The sequence below is a fragment of the Typopeltis vanoorti genome, chromosome 7 (genome assembly GCF_054136105.1).
Source record: "Typopeltis vanoorti isolate ZY-2024b chromosome 7, IOZ_Tvanoo_1.0, whole genome shotgun sequence".
In the NCBI taxonomy this organism is placed as follows: domain Eukaryota; kingdom Metazoa; phylum Arthropoda; class Arachnida; order Uropygi; family Thelyphonidae; genus Typopeltis; species Typopeltis vanoorti.
Window position 1 is genome coordinate 79,499,544 of NC_143555.1, and position 19,698 is coordinate 79,519,241.

The 19,698-nt window shown below is 36.8% G+C and overlaps 1 protein-coding gene across 1 annotated transcript in view; it reads left to right on the plus strand.

The window, feature by feature from the left end:
* LOC150104804 (progesterone-induced-blocking factor 1-like) overlaps nt 1-19,698 on the plus strand; it is a 363,656-nt gene that overhangs the window by 299,408 nt on the left and 44,550 nt on the right. Inside the window, exon 10 of the mRNA XM_090395645.1 lies at nt 490-592. Within this exon, the coding sequence (XP_090251771.1) occupies nt 490-592 (103 nt within the window). The remainder of the gene's footprint in view (nt 1-489; nt 593-19,698) is intronic.

The window sequence follows — 19,698 nt, forward strand, 5'->3', positions numbered from 1 at the left end:
TAAAACTATATCTGAGATTTTCTGTAAATGCAGTTCCAGGGAGACCATTTATGATAGACTCTTCTTTATATTGTTGCTGATTTAAAAGTTCAGATTGTTGTTTTAGTGAATTAAGTTCGTGACAGAGTTCGAATGTCTCTACCCTCAGATTATGTTGCTTGTCAGTACATTAACACTAATTTTGATATATCTTACAGTTTGCGAGACTTCTACCACCTGCTAAATTATTACATGTAACAAAATCCTCATACTTCCTTAATTTTTTTGTTATTTGTTCATTCTGCTTATCGAGGAGTTCTTGGACTAGATCTATTAAGCTGGCTTTATAACCATTTTTAATAATAATAATAATAGTAATTTTGGATTTTCATTTCTGAAATAGCTATTTTAAAAAGTCTTGCTTAAAAACTTCTTTCTGATTAAATCCATGTATTAATTTTTCTTTGTATATAACTTATCATTCATATTTCTTATTTAATGCTATAATAGTGTTAACCTTATGCGTAAAATTCTTCATCAAGACAAGGAAATTGGATTATTAAGGGAACAACTAAATGAAGAAAAAGAAAAAAATAAACAACAATTTGAAGAGGTAAGAAGTACTTCATGAGGCTTAAGTTATTATAATGAATCAGCATTGTGCAGATGTTTGTTAAAATAGTAAACTAACCTTTATTGCTATCAGTAATTGAATTTTGATAAAAGATCAAGCTTTTGGATTAGGTGTTAGCTTTTGTTCATCTTGACTTAATGATAAAAAAATGAACACTGTAGGTATAATAGTTAAGTTATTGCACAACAGCATAATTGAAGCGCAAATTGATTGCTGCATGTACACAGGCACTACGCTGTTGGGTTTGTGGAAACAAGAAAAAATTATTATATCTTAAGCTTATGTGTTGAGAATAGAATTTATGCAGTGCTTGAAATATGTAAATGAATTGTGAAATGGATGGAAACAGTTATTAAAAACTTTATTAATTTATTTTAGAAGTTTAACGACTTCTGAAAAGAATTTTAACAACTAAGGCTATGGAGAGTCAGTATATCTTGTCTGTTAATTTGTGTGGCCTCGCTGGTTTACCATTTTAGGATGCAAAACCAGATTTCAAGATAAGGAAACCTACTTCCTTGATAACTCACCAGTTAACTCGCTTTCAGTTGAAAATTGCTTATAAAAGTTCTTGGTGTCCTAGACAGAATTCAACTCCAGCTATTTCAATCAGAGAGCATTGTCAATACTGACTGTGGAGGCTCCAGAGATTACAGCTAATATTTTTCTGGTGTAACAGTAGCTTCATTAGAGCTAACACAGTGACTATAGAAACTATTAATAGCGATTTGGATCGAGTCAAGTAGACAATTCTCTTGGAATTATGCTCTTCTGCCAGGAATAGAAAAATCTCATAACTATTCCATATGTCATTTCTGTGTTTCTGAAAATATTATTCACATCCTAAAAAAATTTGATATGAGCAAGGAAGCTTCACTCCTTCTTTACTTATAGCAAAGATGAAGTATAGTGCTGATCTAAAAAAGTCAAATGGCTATTTTTTCTGGTGAAGTTAATTAAATTAAGGGGATAAAAATCCCTTATTATTTTACAGCCAGTATGCGAAACTCTGAGATCGAAAACTACGATCTAAGAGTTTCATGCTGAAGAACTATCAGCGAATCCAAGCGTAAGTGAGCACCTGGTAGAACAACACCAAGGCAACTTGAAGCAAAGGTGAAGCAAGCTCCCTCACTATCCTTGATATTTTCTCATAATGTAAAGCACAGCTCCTAGGAGATGTTTCACTTACGCTTGGATTCGCCGATAGTTCTTCGGCATGAAACTCTTAGATCGTAGTTTTCGATCTCAGAGTTTCGCATACTGGCTATAAAATAATAAGGGATTTTATCCCCTTAATTTAATTAACTTCGCCAGACAAAAATAGCCGTTTGGCTTTTTATCTTAGTTATAATATATGGGCACACCTTTCTGGCATTCGTATAGTAAAGGTATGTAAGTTCTTTTCACTTAAACTTTGATATCATCCAGGTCTACCTACTCACTGATGAGACCTCAAAAAAGGTTGAAACCGGTCTGGGTAGTGACCTCTCCTCATAATGTAAGGCAGTATTATATCTCCTAGGAGCTGTGTTTTACATTATGAGAAAATATCAAAGATAGTGAGGGAGCTTGCTCCACCTTTGCTTTGAGTTGCCTTGGTGTTATACTACCAGGTGCTCACTTACGCTTGGATTCGCCGATAGTTCTTCGGCATGAAACTCTTAGATTGTAGTTTTTGGTCTCAGAGTTTCTCATACTGGCTGTAAAATAATAAGGGATTTTTATCCCTTTAATTTAATAGTGCTGATCTCTTTGTACTATATGTAGACCTCTTTGCTCATGTGATCTTAATTACTATGGTCAAACTGGTCAGTCTGTGAGGTGAGATATGAAAAACATAACATGTCAATATATATATATATAATTCATATTGGATGTGAATTACATTCATTTCCAGAAACATGGAATGTCACGATTGGATGACCATGACCTGAATCATTAATCCCCATGTTAAATTTCAAGAAATGACGTTTTTTTCCTTCATAGTTCCTTTCAATTTGAGATTATTTAAAGAATCTTGTGAAGAATTTCTACATCAGTTTTTCACATTTAGAAGACAGTTATTCAGAAGAAATCTTTAATTTATTTGTTATTAGAATATAGACAAGACATTAAATTGAGGATATTATGGATCTAGCCATATTTTATAGCCAAATATAGAAACTTTCAAAAATTTACCAGACAGCTTATGAGAATATAATCTTCAGCATCAGAGTTGCCTTAGTTTGCATTATTTAAAAGACATAAGCTCTGTCCATGAGCCCCTATGTCACCTTTTATCAGTGGTTAAATTAGATTTCATGGGTGTAACAGCTGTTTCAAACTGTTGGTTCTCATCGGAGACAGGCAGAAACCTAGAGAACAAAACTCTCAATACCATGGCAATCCCATGGTACTGAGAGTTTTGAGAGCATTAAATTCATCCATAAGTGAACTCTTCGTAGGTGCATAATCAAATTACTAAACTATAGAGACAAAAGGCTTCATAAAATATAATCATTTTCATAAAATATGGTGGATCAATAATATCCTCCTTTTTAATGTCTTACCTATGCCAAAGTGAAGCCTTTCGGCTCTATATTTTAGTGATTAAAATATAGACATTTCTAAAATGTTAAGTAATATATTATTATTATTATGGGTATCTCCATGGAGTCAGTAGACTCATCGCGGGAGACCCAAACTAGCAAAACAATATGTCATATCTCTTCTTGAATTCATTTACAGACGAAGAACTCACAACTAAGTCAGGCAATGAATTCCACTCATTCACCACCCTCTAGGCAAAAAACCTTGTTCTCACACCCTTGTTAACCACACTCTTCTTTAATTTCCAGGGATGACCTCTTGTTCTTCTATCACTATCACACAGCTGAAACATTTCCCCTGCATCAATCCTATAAAAACCTTTCAGTAATTTAAATGTTTCTATCATATCCCCTCTTCTCTGCCTATCAACCAACCTTTGCAATCCACACGCTCTCAATCTATCAATGTAGGAAGCATTTTTTACATCACTCACCAACTTAGTCACTCTTCTCTGAACTCTCTCCACAGCCTCCTCATCTCCAAGGAATCCAGGTGACCAGACCTGACACAGTAATCCAAATGTGGAAGTATCAACGCTTTATAAAAGGGAATAATAACCTCTTTAGCTCTGAATGTCACTGTGTTCCTCAACAACCAAGTAATCCTATGTGCAATCTTGGACACCTTAGCAATGTGTCCCCTGAACTTCATCTCCCTATCTACCAACACCCCTAAGTCCCTTGCCTCATCAATCGCTTGGAATACTGTTCCATCAATGTAGTACACAGCTGGTAAACTTTTAATCCCAAAATGCATAACTTGACACTTTTCCACATTAAACTGACATCCATTACCTTTTGCCCATTCTACCAGCTTATTTAAATCATCCTGCAAACTTTCAACATCAGCTTCATTTTTTATTGCGCTACCCAACTTTGCATCATCAGCAAACAACTGAATATCTCCCTTTAAGCCATTTCCTATATCATTTATATACAAATTAAACAACAATGGCCCAAGCACAGAGCCCTGAGGCACACCACTGGTCACCTGCCTCATCCTGGACTCAGCTCCTCCATATACCACCTTCTGGTATCTTTCCTTGAGCCATTCTCCTATCCATATCACCAATTTAGTATCCATTCCCATCTGCTCCAATTTGCGTAACAGTGTTCCATGGGGTATTCTGTCAAAGGCCTTAGCAAAATCCAGAAGTACAACTGTGTAGCCAGTTCCTTTGTCCAACTCAGATATCATTCTATTATAAAAAGTTAATAGATTGCTAAGGCAGGATCTACCTTTAACAAAACCATGTTGGCCTCTATAGAGTATCATATCCTGATCCACCCATATATGGAAAGTATTTTTCTGGGTCTGGTTCCCACTGATGAGACCCAGTAAAGATTGAAACTGGTCTTTTTTTTTTATCTTTCTCATAATGCATAGTAATATACATGTCCTTTGTATTATGGGATACTGAGGCAATTGATGTAAGGTCCATATCCTCTACGGCTACAAGTAGCCTAGTCGTGAAGATATTATTATTATTATTATGGGCAACTCCAAGAAGTCCTTAGACTCATCGAGGGAGGCGCTAAACATCATGTCAAGAACAACTATTCAACATCCACACAGTATCTATCATACTTTGCCTTGAACTCGTTTACAGTCATGGCACCCACAACAGACTCTGGCAGCTTATTCCACTCTCCAAGTAAAAAAAAACCTAGTTCTAACACCCTTGCTAACCACACTCTTGCCCAGTTTCCATGGATGGTCCGTAGTCCTCCCACCATCAGTCCTGTTCTGAAAAACATCCTCTGAATTAATCTTATAAAAATCCTTCAGTAATTTGAATGTCTGTCTCAATCATATCACCCCTTTTCACCTTTTAAACCAATTTCTGCAACCCACAAATCTTCAACCTGTTCTCATAAGGTTCATTCCATAGACCTACTACATCTTGATCACTCGCCTCTGGATCCTCTTCACCTCCTCCCCATCAAGAAGAAACCCTGGGCAACACTCAGATCTGGGCACAGTAGTCAAGATGGGGTCTTATCAAGGCTCGATACAGAGGAACAATAACTTTCTTGTCTCTACTTGTCAAAGTATTCTTCAGTAACCAAGTGATTTGATGAGCTGATTTAGCCACTTTTGCAATGTGCCTCCTAAACTTCAACTCCCTATCCACCAACACTCCCAAATCCCTGGCCTTGTCAATCTCCTGGAGTACAGTTCCACCAATGTGGTATACTGCTGCTAATCTTTTCACCCCAAAATGCATAACCTTACATTTTGTCACATTAAATTGACATCCATTCTCCTTAGCCCAGTCCTCCAATCTATACAAATCATCCTGCAAAATTTTGACATCATGTGCATTCACTATTGCTCTACCCAACTATCATCAGCAAACAAATGAACAGTTCCTCTCAGATCCTTTCCTATATTGTCAATGAACAAATTATAATAGTAGTGGTCCAAGAACAGAACCCTGCAGCACACCACCACTAGTCACAGGCTATCTTTTGGACTCTACTCCTGAATAAACTACTCTCTGATATCTCTCCATCTCACCAACCCTATATTCATTCCCATATGCTGCAGTTTACTGATTAGAATTCCATGCGGTATCTTGTCAAAGGCCTTAGCAAGTTCCAGCAGTATCACTGTATACCCATTACCCTTATCCAGTTCAGCTGTCACTGTGTTATAAAACATGAGCAAGTTACTGAGGCATGATCTATCCTTCACAAAACCATGCTGTCCCCCTATACAGTATCCCATTTTCATCTATCCATTCCTGTATTTTTCTCTTGACTACTTTCTCCAAAACCTTGACAATGATTAGTCAATATGCTGATCGGTCAGTAATTTGCAACAGCAGTCTTGGAACCTCCTTTATGCAGTGGAACTATTTTCCCCTCTTTCCACCCCCTCGGGACTCAAATTAAACAAAATGGTCAAGGGCACTGACAGTTCTTTAGCTGCATCACGTAAGACCCGAGCTGGTATACCATCCAATCCCACAGATGTATTCACATTAAGGTTTTGTAATATACTGTTCACCTCCATTTCATTCACCTCAATTCCCGTATAAGCTATTGATTCCTTCATTCCTGCAATATTCCACCACCTGGATGATACACTCTTGCAAAGTGCTCGCTCAGTAATTCCACTATATCAACTGATTCAGTTACCTCCCCACCATCGGCATTCCTTAAAATCATTCTGCCATATACATTTTTTCTTTTACTTGCAGCATATCGAAAAAACTGCTTAGGATTCTCTTTAGCTTGTGTGGCTAATTTCCTTTCATAATCTGCTTTTGCTTTTCTTACTACACACTCTTTACTCTTCTGGCCTGTGCTTTATACTGTTCATGGGCCTGCAGGTCACCTTTCTCCTTAAATTCCCTCCACAGTTGTTTCTTTTTTTGCAGCTCAAGCTTAATGGTGTTATTTATCCATTTAACCCCTACTTGATTTACTGTCCGGACTCTAGGTATACAGTCAGCCATTACCTCCTTCAAACACTCCTTTACTGCTTCCCATGCACTATCAACTTTCAGCCCTTGCAGTTTTACATGCCATGGCCTAGAACTAAGCAATCTCCTAAGCTTGTCATACTTACCAGCCTGGTAATTCCACATGTACTCTGTCTTAATTGAAAATTCCAATCATTTAGCCACCTCCCAGGTCAAGACCTTATGATCACTCTCACCAATTGGTGGCAACGTGGTCATATTCAATACAGTCAAATTCTCAGATGCAGTTACTAGGTCAAGCATTCTCAAACCTCTAGTATATTCCGTTACATTCTCTCTCAGGTAGTTATCCCTTAATAACTGCATAAAATCCAATTCCTGCCTCCCATGTGTCCTCTCCTCCTTCCAATCAATGTTACCATAGTTGAAATCCCCCATAATAATTACCCTCCTCCCACTCATTGCATCTATTTGGCTATGCATACTATCTCCACCATCTATTCCATCACCTGGTCTATAGCAGCACCCAACTGTATATTTTGTTCTGCTAGATACTTCAATTGCAAGCTTCGTTTGCTTACACTTGCATAAAGGATTAAACAAAAATATAATTTTATTTTAATTCATTACTTCACTAAATTAAAATTATGAATTTATAATTTCATAATTAAAGTGATTACTCCAACATGTATTTTGGTCTATTTTACACAGTGATCTGCATTCATTGTGAAGTTTTAAAAGAAAGAAGAATATAATTTCTTGGCATGTTTAATTTACTTGGAAATGTGTATACTTTTTGATGTTTTCTTTAGCATTATTGTTATTATCCTAAGATCCCTATGGAGTCAAAGACTGATCTAGAGTTCCTTTTATCATGCACACAGCTCATCATGCCTTGCCTAAAACACATTCAAATTCTCTGCAGACATCACACTCTCAGACAAAGCATTTCAATCACTCACAACTCTGCATGCAAAAACATGCTTCTCACTCCCTTGTTCACACCTCCTTATACAGCCTACAGGGATGACCTCTTGTTCTTCCCTGATTCCCACCATTTTGCAAAAACCTCTTCAACATTGATCCTATAACAACCCCTTACCAACTTGTAGGTCTCTATCATATTACCACTCCTCCTCCTATCCACTAGACTCTGCAAATTGCATCTTTTCAACCTTTCCTCATATTTGACATTCCAGAAATCAGAAACTACCTTAGTCAGTTGCCTCTGGACCCTTTCCAACATCTCTTTGTCCTTTTGAAAGCCAGGTGACCATATCTGTGCACAGTAGTCCACGTGTGGCCTAATCAAAGTCTTATATAATGAAACAAGAATCTCCTTACTTCTAAAAGTCAGTGTTCTCCGCATCATTCCCAGAATTCTGTCCTCACATCCTCTAAATTTCAGATCCTTATCCAACATCACCCCAAGATCTCTTATTTCCTCCACCTCCAACAATATATCCTTACCAAGAGAAAATACATCCCATCTTTGGTTCTAAATTTTAAAACCTTAAGTTTTGCAACATTGAACTGGCCTCCCCACTTCCATTCTCTCAGTCCATTCAAGTCTTCTTATAAGTCCACAACATCTTTTCTACAACTCATAGTTTGTCCCAACTGTGCATCATTTGCAAACAACAGAATATCACCATTCAAACCTTCCCCAATATTATTAACGTATAGGGTAAACAGAAATGGCACTAAAGACTCCTGAGGCGCACACTAGTGACTTTCTTCTTCTGGGATATTGTTCCCCAATATATAGCTTGCTGATACCTATCAGACAGCCAGTTTCCAATCCAATACACTAGTCAAATATCCAATCCCATTTGCTCTAGTTTAATTATCAACTTGTCATGGTAATCTATCAAAAGCCTTTGCAAAATCTAAGTATACAGGGTGTTCGGGATAAATTTGACATATTTATAATGAATTATATTTTTCCGTAAGTTACATGTATTAACACACACTTCTCTTCATTTAAAAGTTTGGACCCTTCTTCATTCATATACAAGATGTCAGAAAGGATGGATAGCTGGAACCCACCTGAATCATGGAAGAGAATAACTTGTATCATGATGATTCGTGCCCGCCATCAAAATAAGGATATTACGACTGCTGCCCAATGCTCCCTGAATACAGTAAAAACAATCAGGCATGAACTAGAGACTTGCAATGGTGACTACGAGGATGTAGCAAGAAGAAAGATCCCTAGCAGACGATCTGATTGCGTTCGTACAGCAGAATTCCTCGCAAATCTGCAGGAACAGGTGTTGAAGAACCCTGGCATTGGAATTCGGACTTTGTTCGTGGAGTTGCTAACTGTAGTCAAGCCCTGGATAACAAGGGTAGCCAATGGTAGGCCGTATGTATGGCAGCAGGATTCGGCCCCTTGCCACACCTCTGGGAAAAGTCAAAAATGGTTGTCTGAAAATTTCTACGACTTCACCAGTCCAAATGTTTGGCCTCCAAACTCCCCAGACCTTAACCCCATGGATTATTTTGTATGGGGCGCAGTTGAAAAAGACACCAATCGCACTTCCAGTAATACAAAAGCCCAGTTAATGGATAAAATTAAAACAGTTTTTGCGGCCCTTCCCAGGGAGACTGTAGCATCAGCTTGTTCGAGGTTCCGAAGCAGAATTGAAGCTGTGATCGATGCTAATGGTGGTTATTTTGAGTAAATCTTGTTGATAGTATTGTAATTAACTCTGCCTGTAATGTTTTTTTGTCAATTCATTAAATTTAATAGATACAAAGAAGATTTTCTTTTTCCTTACGAAACTGTCAAATTTATCCCGAACACCCTGTACTACTGTGTATCCATCTCCCGCGTCCAATATTGCTGTCAACTTATTATAATCAATGGATTACTAAACATGATTCTCTTTAGCATATCATTGTTGTCAACCCAATTCTGGATCCTGATTCTCACCCATTTTTCCAACACTTGAACCACAAAACTAGCATACTAATTGGCCTATAATTTGATGCTTGACTTCAGATACCTCCTTTATGAAACAGTACAATCTTGCCTTCCTTCTACTCCTTTGAAACTTGACCCAGTGCAAGATTCATTAAACAAATATGTCACGGCAGATGCCAACTCCCTGGCACATTCCTTCAAAATATTATCAAGTTCTACAGCTTTATTAACATCAATTTTGCTTAATTCCCCATATAACTCTTGCTTACTTTGCAGTCAGTCAGTCTCTCTTCCTTCTCATCAACTGCTCTCAAACTCTCCGTGATGTCACATTCACAAGAATGAAAGACCCTTATGAATTGCTCATTAAATATCTCAACTATATCCTTTGCGGCAGTTGTTCTTATACCATTTTTCTCCAATCAATGTCATCTTTCCATAACCATGCTTTTTGTTGGCTTTCACATTGAAACAAATTTCCTAGCTTAGTTTTTGGCTTTTGGCAAACTGCTGCTCATACTTCACTTTTGCTACCCTTGAAAACAAAGTCACCCTCTTTGCCTGTTCTTTGTATAATGCCTTTTTCCTCTGTATTGCATGCTTAATCTATTCATTCATCCATTTCACACCTAATTTATTTAACCTTCTGAACCTTGGAATATATTTAGACATTGCTTCTACTAGATAGTTCTTGAATATCACCCAAGCAGAATGGATCTCTTTTCCAGCAAACTCCTCATTCCATGCTACACCTGCAAGCTGTCTCCTGAACTTCTCATAATCTCACCAGCCTTGTAGTTCTACATACCCTTTCCTCACAGAGGCTCTCACAATGCTGGCAACCTCCTAGGCAATCACTTCATGATCACTTTCACCAACTGGAGGGTGATTTGACACCACATTTATAATAACATCCTCTGATGGGATGATCAAATCCAAGACCCTCAATCCTCGTTACATACTGCCTGAGGTAGTTGTCCCTCAAAAACTCAAATTTGTTTTCTTTACTTCTAGTTGTTATCTAATCATCCCAGTCTATATTGCCATAATTAAAATTACCCATAATGATCACCGTTGTATTTATTTGCTTGGCTAATTTGATAATACATTTCATGGTCACTACCATCCTCATTACCAGGTCTATAACAACATCTAAGTATTTCATTCTATTCACCTCTGTCTCACATCCTACTGCCTCAAATCCACTGCCACTATTTCCCTCTTGCATCTCTATCTACCCTTGTATGGGCATAACTCTTTTTCTATCATCAACAATACTCCCTCTCCATTTTTACCTGTTCTATCTTCACAAAACACATCATATCCTTCCATCTCTATTCCTGTGAGGATGTCATCCTCATCCAACCATGGCTCACTTATTCCAACAATTTTTGGATGAACATATTCAATCATTGCAACCATTTCATTTGTCTTGTTTCTTACACTTCCAGCACTTTTATACAAACATAACAGCTTGTTCCTGGATCTATAACAAGTTTCACTGATATCACTTATTAGATGTGACTCTCCATACTTAACATGAGCCATTTCTTTTTCATCGTATTCATCTTAGAACTTTCTTCTCGTGATCTCAGGTATCTCCCCCCCCTCCTTTTTCTCTATAGATGCATTCACATCCTCTTGGAGCATCACCTTTCTCGCACTGTTCCCCTCCCCCCTCCACCCTTAGCCTCCCTGATTTGTCTTGCACACTTGTTCTCTGATTATCTATACTCATGCTATCACTTCATTCATAACCCCCACGTCAATCTCTCCTTCCTTACTCTCCCAGTGTTTCACATCGCTTCTTACTTGCTCAGATTCATTCTCTGCACTCCTTTCTCTACATTTCAATTTGTCAATTCAATTCATTAGGCATAAGTAACAGTAATATGCATGCAGATTACTTAAAATACTGACTTAAAACTAATCAATGACTAACAATAATAACATGCTTAGTCAGACTGCTCATACATAGCACTGATACGTGCTGTAGGTTTTTCATTTTGTTATGTGAGGCTAATATATGCAAAAACACCAAAGATATTAGAAAGTTAATTACTGGTTAACTGATTATGGTACTCATAGCATCCTTAGGCCATGCCATTTTGTTAAAAAAAAATTGACAATTACTATTATTTAGCATTAAAATCTGTGGCTGATACAAAAGGAAAAGTAAACTTCTCTATTAGGAGTCCTCCAAAATTAAGTCTAAGCCTTGCCATTAAAGCAAATTAATTATAATTAATGAATAATAATATAAACATTCTATAATGTAACTAGTGTACATTCCAGGAGTATTTTATTTTTCTTTCCATTACTCATGATTATTGATCTTAAATATTAGTTTCCTTGTTAGTCTTAACTAAATCTCATTCATTATATTCACCAATCTCTTGACATCTCAAAAGCATTTGATCAGGTTTGCCTACCTAGCAAACTGCCATTCTATGGTCTGCCTTCCACTCTCTGCAACTTGGTGCCAACTTTCTCACTGGTCACTCACTAGGAGTCATGACAGATGGTTTCCTCTCAGATTTCCTCACCAATGCTGGAGTTCCTCAGGGTTCTGTACTCTCATCCACTCTTTTCCTCCTGCATATAGATGACCTGCTCTCACAGACTTCAAATCCTATTCATAGCTTCACAGATGACAGTACAATGATTTCTCCTTTTCATTAGACAAACCTTGTAGTGCTCAGTTGCTAGAACTCTCAAGATCCACTATGACCAAAGCCCTGAACTCTAATCTCTTAGCTATATCTATATCTCAATGAGGTATGGACAATCTTGTAGACTTTAGTGCCACCACAACTCAGTCCTATCTGATCTCTCATAAGGAAGATCTCACATCCTTTCCCCTAACCTTCAGTAATAACCTGATAGACAAATACAATTGGACTGATCTACACCTCCAACCTTTCCTGGCACAAACATATCTCAACAAATAGTTTGGCATACCTTTCCACTCAAGACACTACTTCACCTTTACAGGTACTAACTCTATACAAATCCCAAATCTGCCCAAACAATGGAATATGATCACATATATGGGATAAAGCAAAATTCTCTCTGAGATTGCACAATGCTATCCAAAGGAGAGCAATTCAGTTAAATATCTTTCTCTAACAGATCCACTACCTTTACCCATGGATGTTCAGTTTCTGCTTATGCCTGTTCTACAGATATTTCCATGGACAATGTTCCACTGAATTAGCCATTATCATTCCTCCATTTTCATAAAACCAAGAGCTACTGCTAACTAACTCCCTTTTACAATCCAGCTTGAAACTTGTCAAACAAGCATCTGTCTCCTGTGTCTTTATCCAAGAGTAAGCAAAAAAAATTGTATATGAAATAACATCACAACTGGGTAACTGGTATATATAGAGGCTAATGACTTCACATTAATTGCTTTAGTATCCCATAATGCAAAGCATTTCCTTACAGACATGCATTATTATTATTATGAGCTACTCCAAGGAATCCTTGGACTCATCGAGAGAGAGAGGACCTTAAACATCATGTCCAGAACTGCCCAACATTTGTGCATTATTCTCTTGTTACAGACCATATAAAAAAATTGCCATCCCTTATCTGCTCTACCAAAGACCAACCTCCTCCTCCCCTAGACCTACCTGGTGTATACCAGGTCCCTTGCAGCTGCAAGCTGTCCTACTTTGGCCAAACAGGCAGGACAGCAAATATCAGAATTTCAGAACACAAGGACTACATCCGGTTTCACCAATACAGCCACTCTGGTCTTGCTGACCATGTGCTGGATACCTGCCATAGAATACGGTGGAAGAAAGCCAAGATAATACACCGTAGTAAATATAAATATGAAAGGCTTTTCATGGAATCAGCTTCAGCCCTAAGAAACATTCCAAACCTCAACAAATTTGGCTGCATGAGGCTGCTTCAAATTTGGGAAACCTACATCAGAAGACCTTCAGCCCAACATTGCCCGCTAGGGGGCACCATCAGGTCTTGAGGAGAAATAATAGCTTCCTGCTTCTTCCTCACTTACTGTTTGTTGTGCCTACGTGCACGTGTCTTGTTCTTAAATTTCTTGAAAATGGCAACGTGACGTTGCCGAAATATTGAAATATATTAAAATTTATTTTAATGTATATATCAGTTGACATTGTAATTTCCTTAAATTATTTAGTAAAAATGCATAACCAACGTCTAAGCCTTTCCACGAGAATGCATTATTCTCATCACCAAGAACAAGAAACCCTGGCACTCAGATCTGCACATGACAGTCAGGATGGGGGGGGGGGGTCTTATCAAGGCTCAATAAAGAGGAACAATAGCCTGCTTATCTCTGCTTGCCAAAGTATTCTTCTTCCATAATCAAGTAATCTAATGATCTGCTTTAGCACTTTTGCTATGTGTCCCCTAAACTTTAATTCCCTATTCACTAACACTCCCAAGTCTCTAGCTTCATCAATTTCCTAGAGTACAGTTGCACCAATGTGGTATACAGCTAGTTATCTTTTCATCCCAAAATGCATAACTTTACACTTTGCCACATTAAACTGACATCCATTCTCCTTTTCCCAGTGTGACAATCTATCCAAATCATACTGCAAAATTTTGACATCATCTGTTTTAACTATTGCTCTATCCAACTTTGCATTTGTTCATTTCCTATATCATTAATGTACAAATTAAACAGTAGCGGTCCAAGAACAGAACTGTGCGGCATGCCACTAGTTAATAGTCTTCTTTTGGACTCTAGTCCTGAATAAACTATTCTCTGATATCTCTCCATCAACCACCCTCCTGTAAATCCATTACATTTATCCAACTTAGTTGTCACTGTATTATAAAACATGAGCAAGTTACTGAAGTATGACCTACCCTTCACACAACCATGTTACCTTCTATATAGTATCCCATTTCCATTCACATTCCTGTGTTTTGCTCTCGACTAAATTCTCCAATACTTTGACAACGACTCCTGATATGCTGATCAGTCGGTAATTTGCTACATCAGTCTTGGAGCCTCCTTTATGCAATGGAACTATTTTCCCCTCTTTTCACCCCTCAAGATTAACACAGAGCTAAGACTTACATTAAACAATATGGCCAAGAGCAGTAACAATTCCCTCGCAGCTTCATGTAAAACTCGAGCTGGTATACCATCCAATCCCACAGCTGTATTTACATTAAGGTTCTGTAATACGCTATACACCTTCATTTCATTTACCTCAGTTCTCATATAAGCCATTGGTTCCCTCATTTCTGCAATATCACCACCTGGATGATATATTCTTGGAAAGTGTTTGTTCACTTAGTAATTCTACTATTTCGACTGATTTAGTTATCCCCCTACCTTCATCGTTCGTTAAAATCATTCTGCCATAAACATTCTTTCTTTTACTTGCAGCATATTGAAAGAACTGTTTTTGGATTATCTTTAGCCTGCATTGCTAATTTCCTTTTATAATCTGCTTTTGCCTTTCTTACCACACTAGTTAACCATCTGGCCTGTGCCTTGTACTATTCATGTGCCTGCTGGTCACCTTTCTCCTTAAATTCCCTCCACAATTGTTTTATTTTTTATTTATTTATTTATTGCAACTCCAGCTTAATAATGATATTCATCTATTTAACTCCCATTTGATTTACTCTACTTTACCACATCCAGCCCTTGCAGTTTTACATGCTATGGCATCGATCCAAGAAATCTCCTAAGCTTATCATACTTACCAGCCCTGTAATTCCAGACATATATATCCCATCTTAACTGAAAATTCCACACATTTAGCCACCTCCCAGGTCAAGACCATATGATCACTCTCACCAACTGGTGGCAATGTGGTCATATTTGTTATAGACAAATTCTCAGATGTAATTACTAGATTGAGCACTCTCAAATCCCTAGTATATTCCATCACATGCTTCTCAAGTAATTATTCCTTAGTAACTGCATAAATTCCATTCCCTTCCTCCCATGTGGTCCTCTCCTCCTTCCAGTCTATGTTCCCATAGTTGAAATCCCCCATAATAATTACTATGCCCTCCACTCATTGAGTCTATTTGCCAGTGCATACTATCTCCATCATCTTTCTGTCCCCTGGTCTATAACAGCATCCAACTGTATATTTTGTTCTGCTGGCCTCTATCTCACAATAGATAGCCTCAAATGTGCTATTTTCACAGTTGAATTTCTACTCTCTGGTTGCAATGAGGCTATCATGAATAACACTGTTCCCCCCCCCCATTCTTTTCTCTCTATCCTCCCTGAATATACTATATCCTTCACATTCTATTCCACTAACTATATTATCTTCTGTTAGTCATGTCTTACTAATGGCAATTACCTTTGCCCAGGATGAACTACCCTATGCCAAAAATTCCTCCTCCTCTTTGTTCCGAATGCTCCTGCCATTAGTGTACTTAAAATACAAAAGCCCCTTAGGCACATCTATCCTGACACTATACCAACTATTCCATTCTGGTGTGTTACCAGTGGTACTATCTTAGGCATATTATACACATTCTTACATTCAACTGCCTCACTGATGTCTGCATATCCACTCAATAGCCCCCCCCCCCCAAAAGCCCTAGTTTCTTAATTCTGCACATCCACTTTCACTTCATTCAGCAATTTTTCCAGTCTCTGAACACCAAATCCATTCAGATGCAAACCATCCTTCTTGTATAAGTCCTTTCACCAGCCAAACTCTCACCACATATCCACAAACTTCACACCACTCTTCCTGCATAACCTACTCATTGAGTCATTTGCTATTATGGCCTTTCAGCTCTACTCTGTCATACTGTGGCAACAGACTCTTAACTCTCTTACTCTTTTCTTTTGCTACTTCCAGTAATTCTTTCATCTCCTCTCTCATGCTATAGTTTTCTCCTTTGAAATCATTCGTTCCTTCCAATACAGTCATCTCTTTCACCTTACCCTTTTATACTCTGATAGTCTCACTAACATCATTAATTTTTGCACCCTGGAAAGCACGATTTTGTCAGTCTCTTGCTGATCACACTTCTTCTGATTGATCGCCATAGAAGACTCACTCCCTGATTTTTCCTTCTCTCTTGTTCAAGCCCTCATTTCTCTTATCTCGCACTTCTTTCTATTATCAGCTGACATACTCACCAGACGTTTCTGCATTCATTCCAGCTTCTGCTTCAGCCTGTGTATCACTCCGTGTAACCGAGCTATCTTCCCCATTAGAGCCATCTCTTCATTCTTTACATCAGTCATACTATTCTTTCAATCAACACCTTTACTCTCTCAATCATGTTACATTTAATCTCTTTCAATCCAACTTGCTATTACATCACACACATTTTCAAGCATAATTCTGAGTTCCATCCACTACTTCAATCTTGTGATCTGAGACACATTTTTGGTACACTTTCCCATCACTATTGCTTTCAAACCAAATTCCATTTGCCTTCGGTAATGCATACATTTCACAAACATTGAACTGCATGAAATCCCTTTTGGTTAAATTCTTTAAACAATGATGCCATTGATCTGCTTCACATTGGTGCCATGTACTATGTTAGGCAACTTACCATGCAAAAGACTAAATTAACAATTTAAAACAAAACTTTTAACTTAAAGCTAATTAACTCCATAATAGTTTCTCCTAGAACAGCTTCATGTGTTTGAATTTAGTCTTTTGGACTAACCCCCTGAGAGTGAAATCCTCATTATACTTGGAATTCCCTTCTCTACTTACCCAATATTACTAGTTAAAGAAATATACAAGATCCAATTATATACAAGAACATTGAAACCTTAGAAGACCAGAAAATTGAGCCACTTACCTTTTCTTCTAAAGCCATAGTTCTCAAAACCGTAATCTTCCCTTCTCAGTTGTACATAATAAATATTACAAACATCACAGAAGCTGAAGAAAGGCAATTATATAGTAAGCCTGTGCAATTTCTTTGGTCCAACTGATACCAAGAAGTCAAAAAGGAATTTCTTCAACTATCAAAGAAGCATGGAAGATGTGGGCTTCCGGTCTTAAAATTCTGCTATTTAAGCAATACAGCTTCAAAAATCTATAAAATGTCGCAGTCCAATCACACACGTGCAGACCTTTTTCGGCACTACCTGAGTTTTCATCTTTACCTGTTTGGATAAATGATTATAAAGGGCCAAAAACTGGGATTGTTCCTGAATACTATAACATCCTATGCTTAAATCTAAGACTTCTACGACATTCTGGCATTGACATTCTTCTATTAAAAAAAAAAGTAAAATTTGGTAAAAATAAATCTTTAATCTCTTTCGGCATAAACTTCCACATTTCAGTACTGATAACAAGACTTTGTTTTATAGCTTATTGACAGAGCCAGCGCTAGGGTCTTTGGCGCCCACATGCAATTTCTATCTAAGCGCCCCTGTAATGAACCGGGAGAGTGTGGTTCTTTTACGATAATAAAAATTTTAATTATTTGAAATTTCTTAAATAAATTTTGATGGAACAGCCACACGTTAGTTCACTAAATGTAACGAACCAGGGGTGTTGGCTAGGCAGGATAATCGTTAAAAACCCGAATATTAAAAAAATTCTCAAAAGTTAAAGCAAATTTTGATAAAGCCACTTCACTTTAATCGTTGAATATAATGATACAGGGATTATAGCCTTCTCAACGACCCGAATCGCTAACAAAATTAAAATGAAGTTAAAATTTATTTGAACTAAAGTTTAAAAATTCTTGCATTTTACAAGTTACTAAATTCTTAGTAACTTGTAAAAATTTTTTAATAATTTTTATAAGTGGAACTATCTTTTAGAAAAATAAAAGAAACTCAAAATAGATGAGAAAATAAGAAAAGAATTCAGAAATAATTAGAACATTTAATATAAGTATTCAAAAAATGACATCTTTACAGAATAACAGAAAATAAATTACATAAATATACTTGAAATTTTTTTTATTAAAATTTAAAGGTTTGTGATTTCATATTCACAAAATTAGAAATAATGGTCTTAACGTTTAATTCCACACATATATCATTTTCAATAGCTATTAACGCCAAAAACTAACAAGCCTTTTTTTGTGACATACTTGTTCTTGAGTAGGTTTTAATCAATTTCAACTTGGAAAAGGAACGTTCACCGCTCACTACACTAACAGGTAAAGTTAATAGTATTCTTAAAGCAATTGAAAAGTTCGGGAAAGATAAATTATTGGACACAATAAAATTAAGAATATCGAAAGGGCTTTTGAATATTTAAATATTCCTTCCGAAAAATATCCCGGAAAGCACATAACTCGTCATATAGTTCTATTGCATTTACGTCTTTATTGTCACCGTCCTTCAAGAGAATCTCTAAATCGTCACAATTTTTTCATAAATCTTCGTTATTAATTTGTAGTAATCTATACAAGAAATTGAAATTATCATAATATGTTTTTAGTTGTTCAAAACATTCTATTAACGAACACATTGCAATGTCTATAAGTGTATAAAACACATTCACTCTAAAAATATCTTCTGGTAATTGTGGCGTTTCGTCATGATGCTCGTAGTCATTGTCGTGTCTTCTTTCGGCGTCGAACTTCCGTACCAGTTTTAAATTCTTGTTCTCCATTCACCTCTTCACTCAGTTCTTTTGCCGTTTTTAGAACTTCTTTAAAATTTGTATCTGATCGATACTCTTGTAAGAATATTTTTAAGTTTTCGATAGATTCTAAAGCAAGTGTAATGTTCATATTTTTGTCTTGAAGCATTTTACTCACAGGGTTTATTCTGTTAAGTAAATCATGCCAAGTTATATGAGAGCAAATAAATTTGTAGTCCTTTATTTTAGCACATAATGTTTGTGCTTCATGCTGAGTTTCTTTATTAAAATTTTCATTATTTAAAATTTCAAAAAGTGCATCATAAATTTCTCCTAACTGATATCGTAGAGGGTGGATTGCATTAATTTTACTTACCCATCACGTTTCTGATGGCTGTTTCAATGTTAGTTTTTTTACGAACTTTAAAAGGATTGCCCAACGTTTGTAATTGAATGAAAAGAAATTTTATATTTCTTGAATAATTGCAAAGAAACAAATTGTATCTGCATTCACTTTGGCTGCATCATTAATGATTAAATTCAGAGTATGAGCAGCACATGGCACGTAAAATGC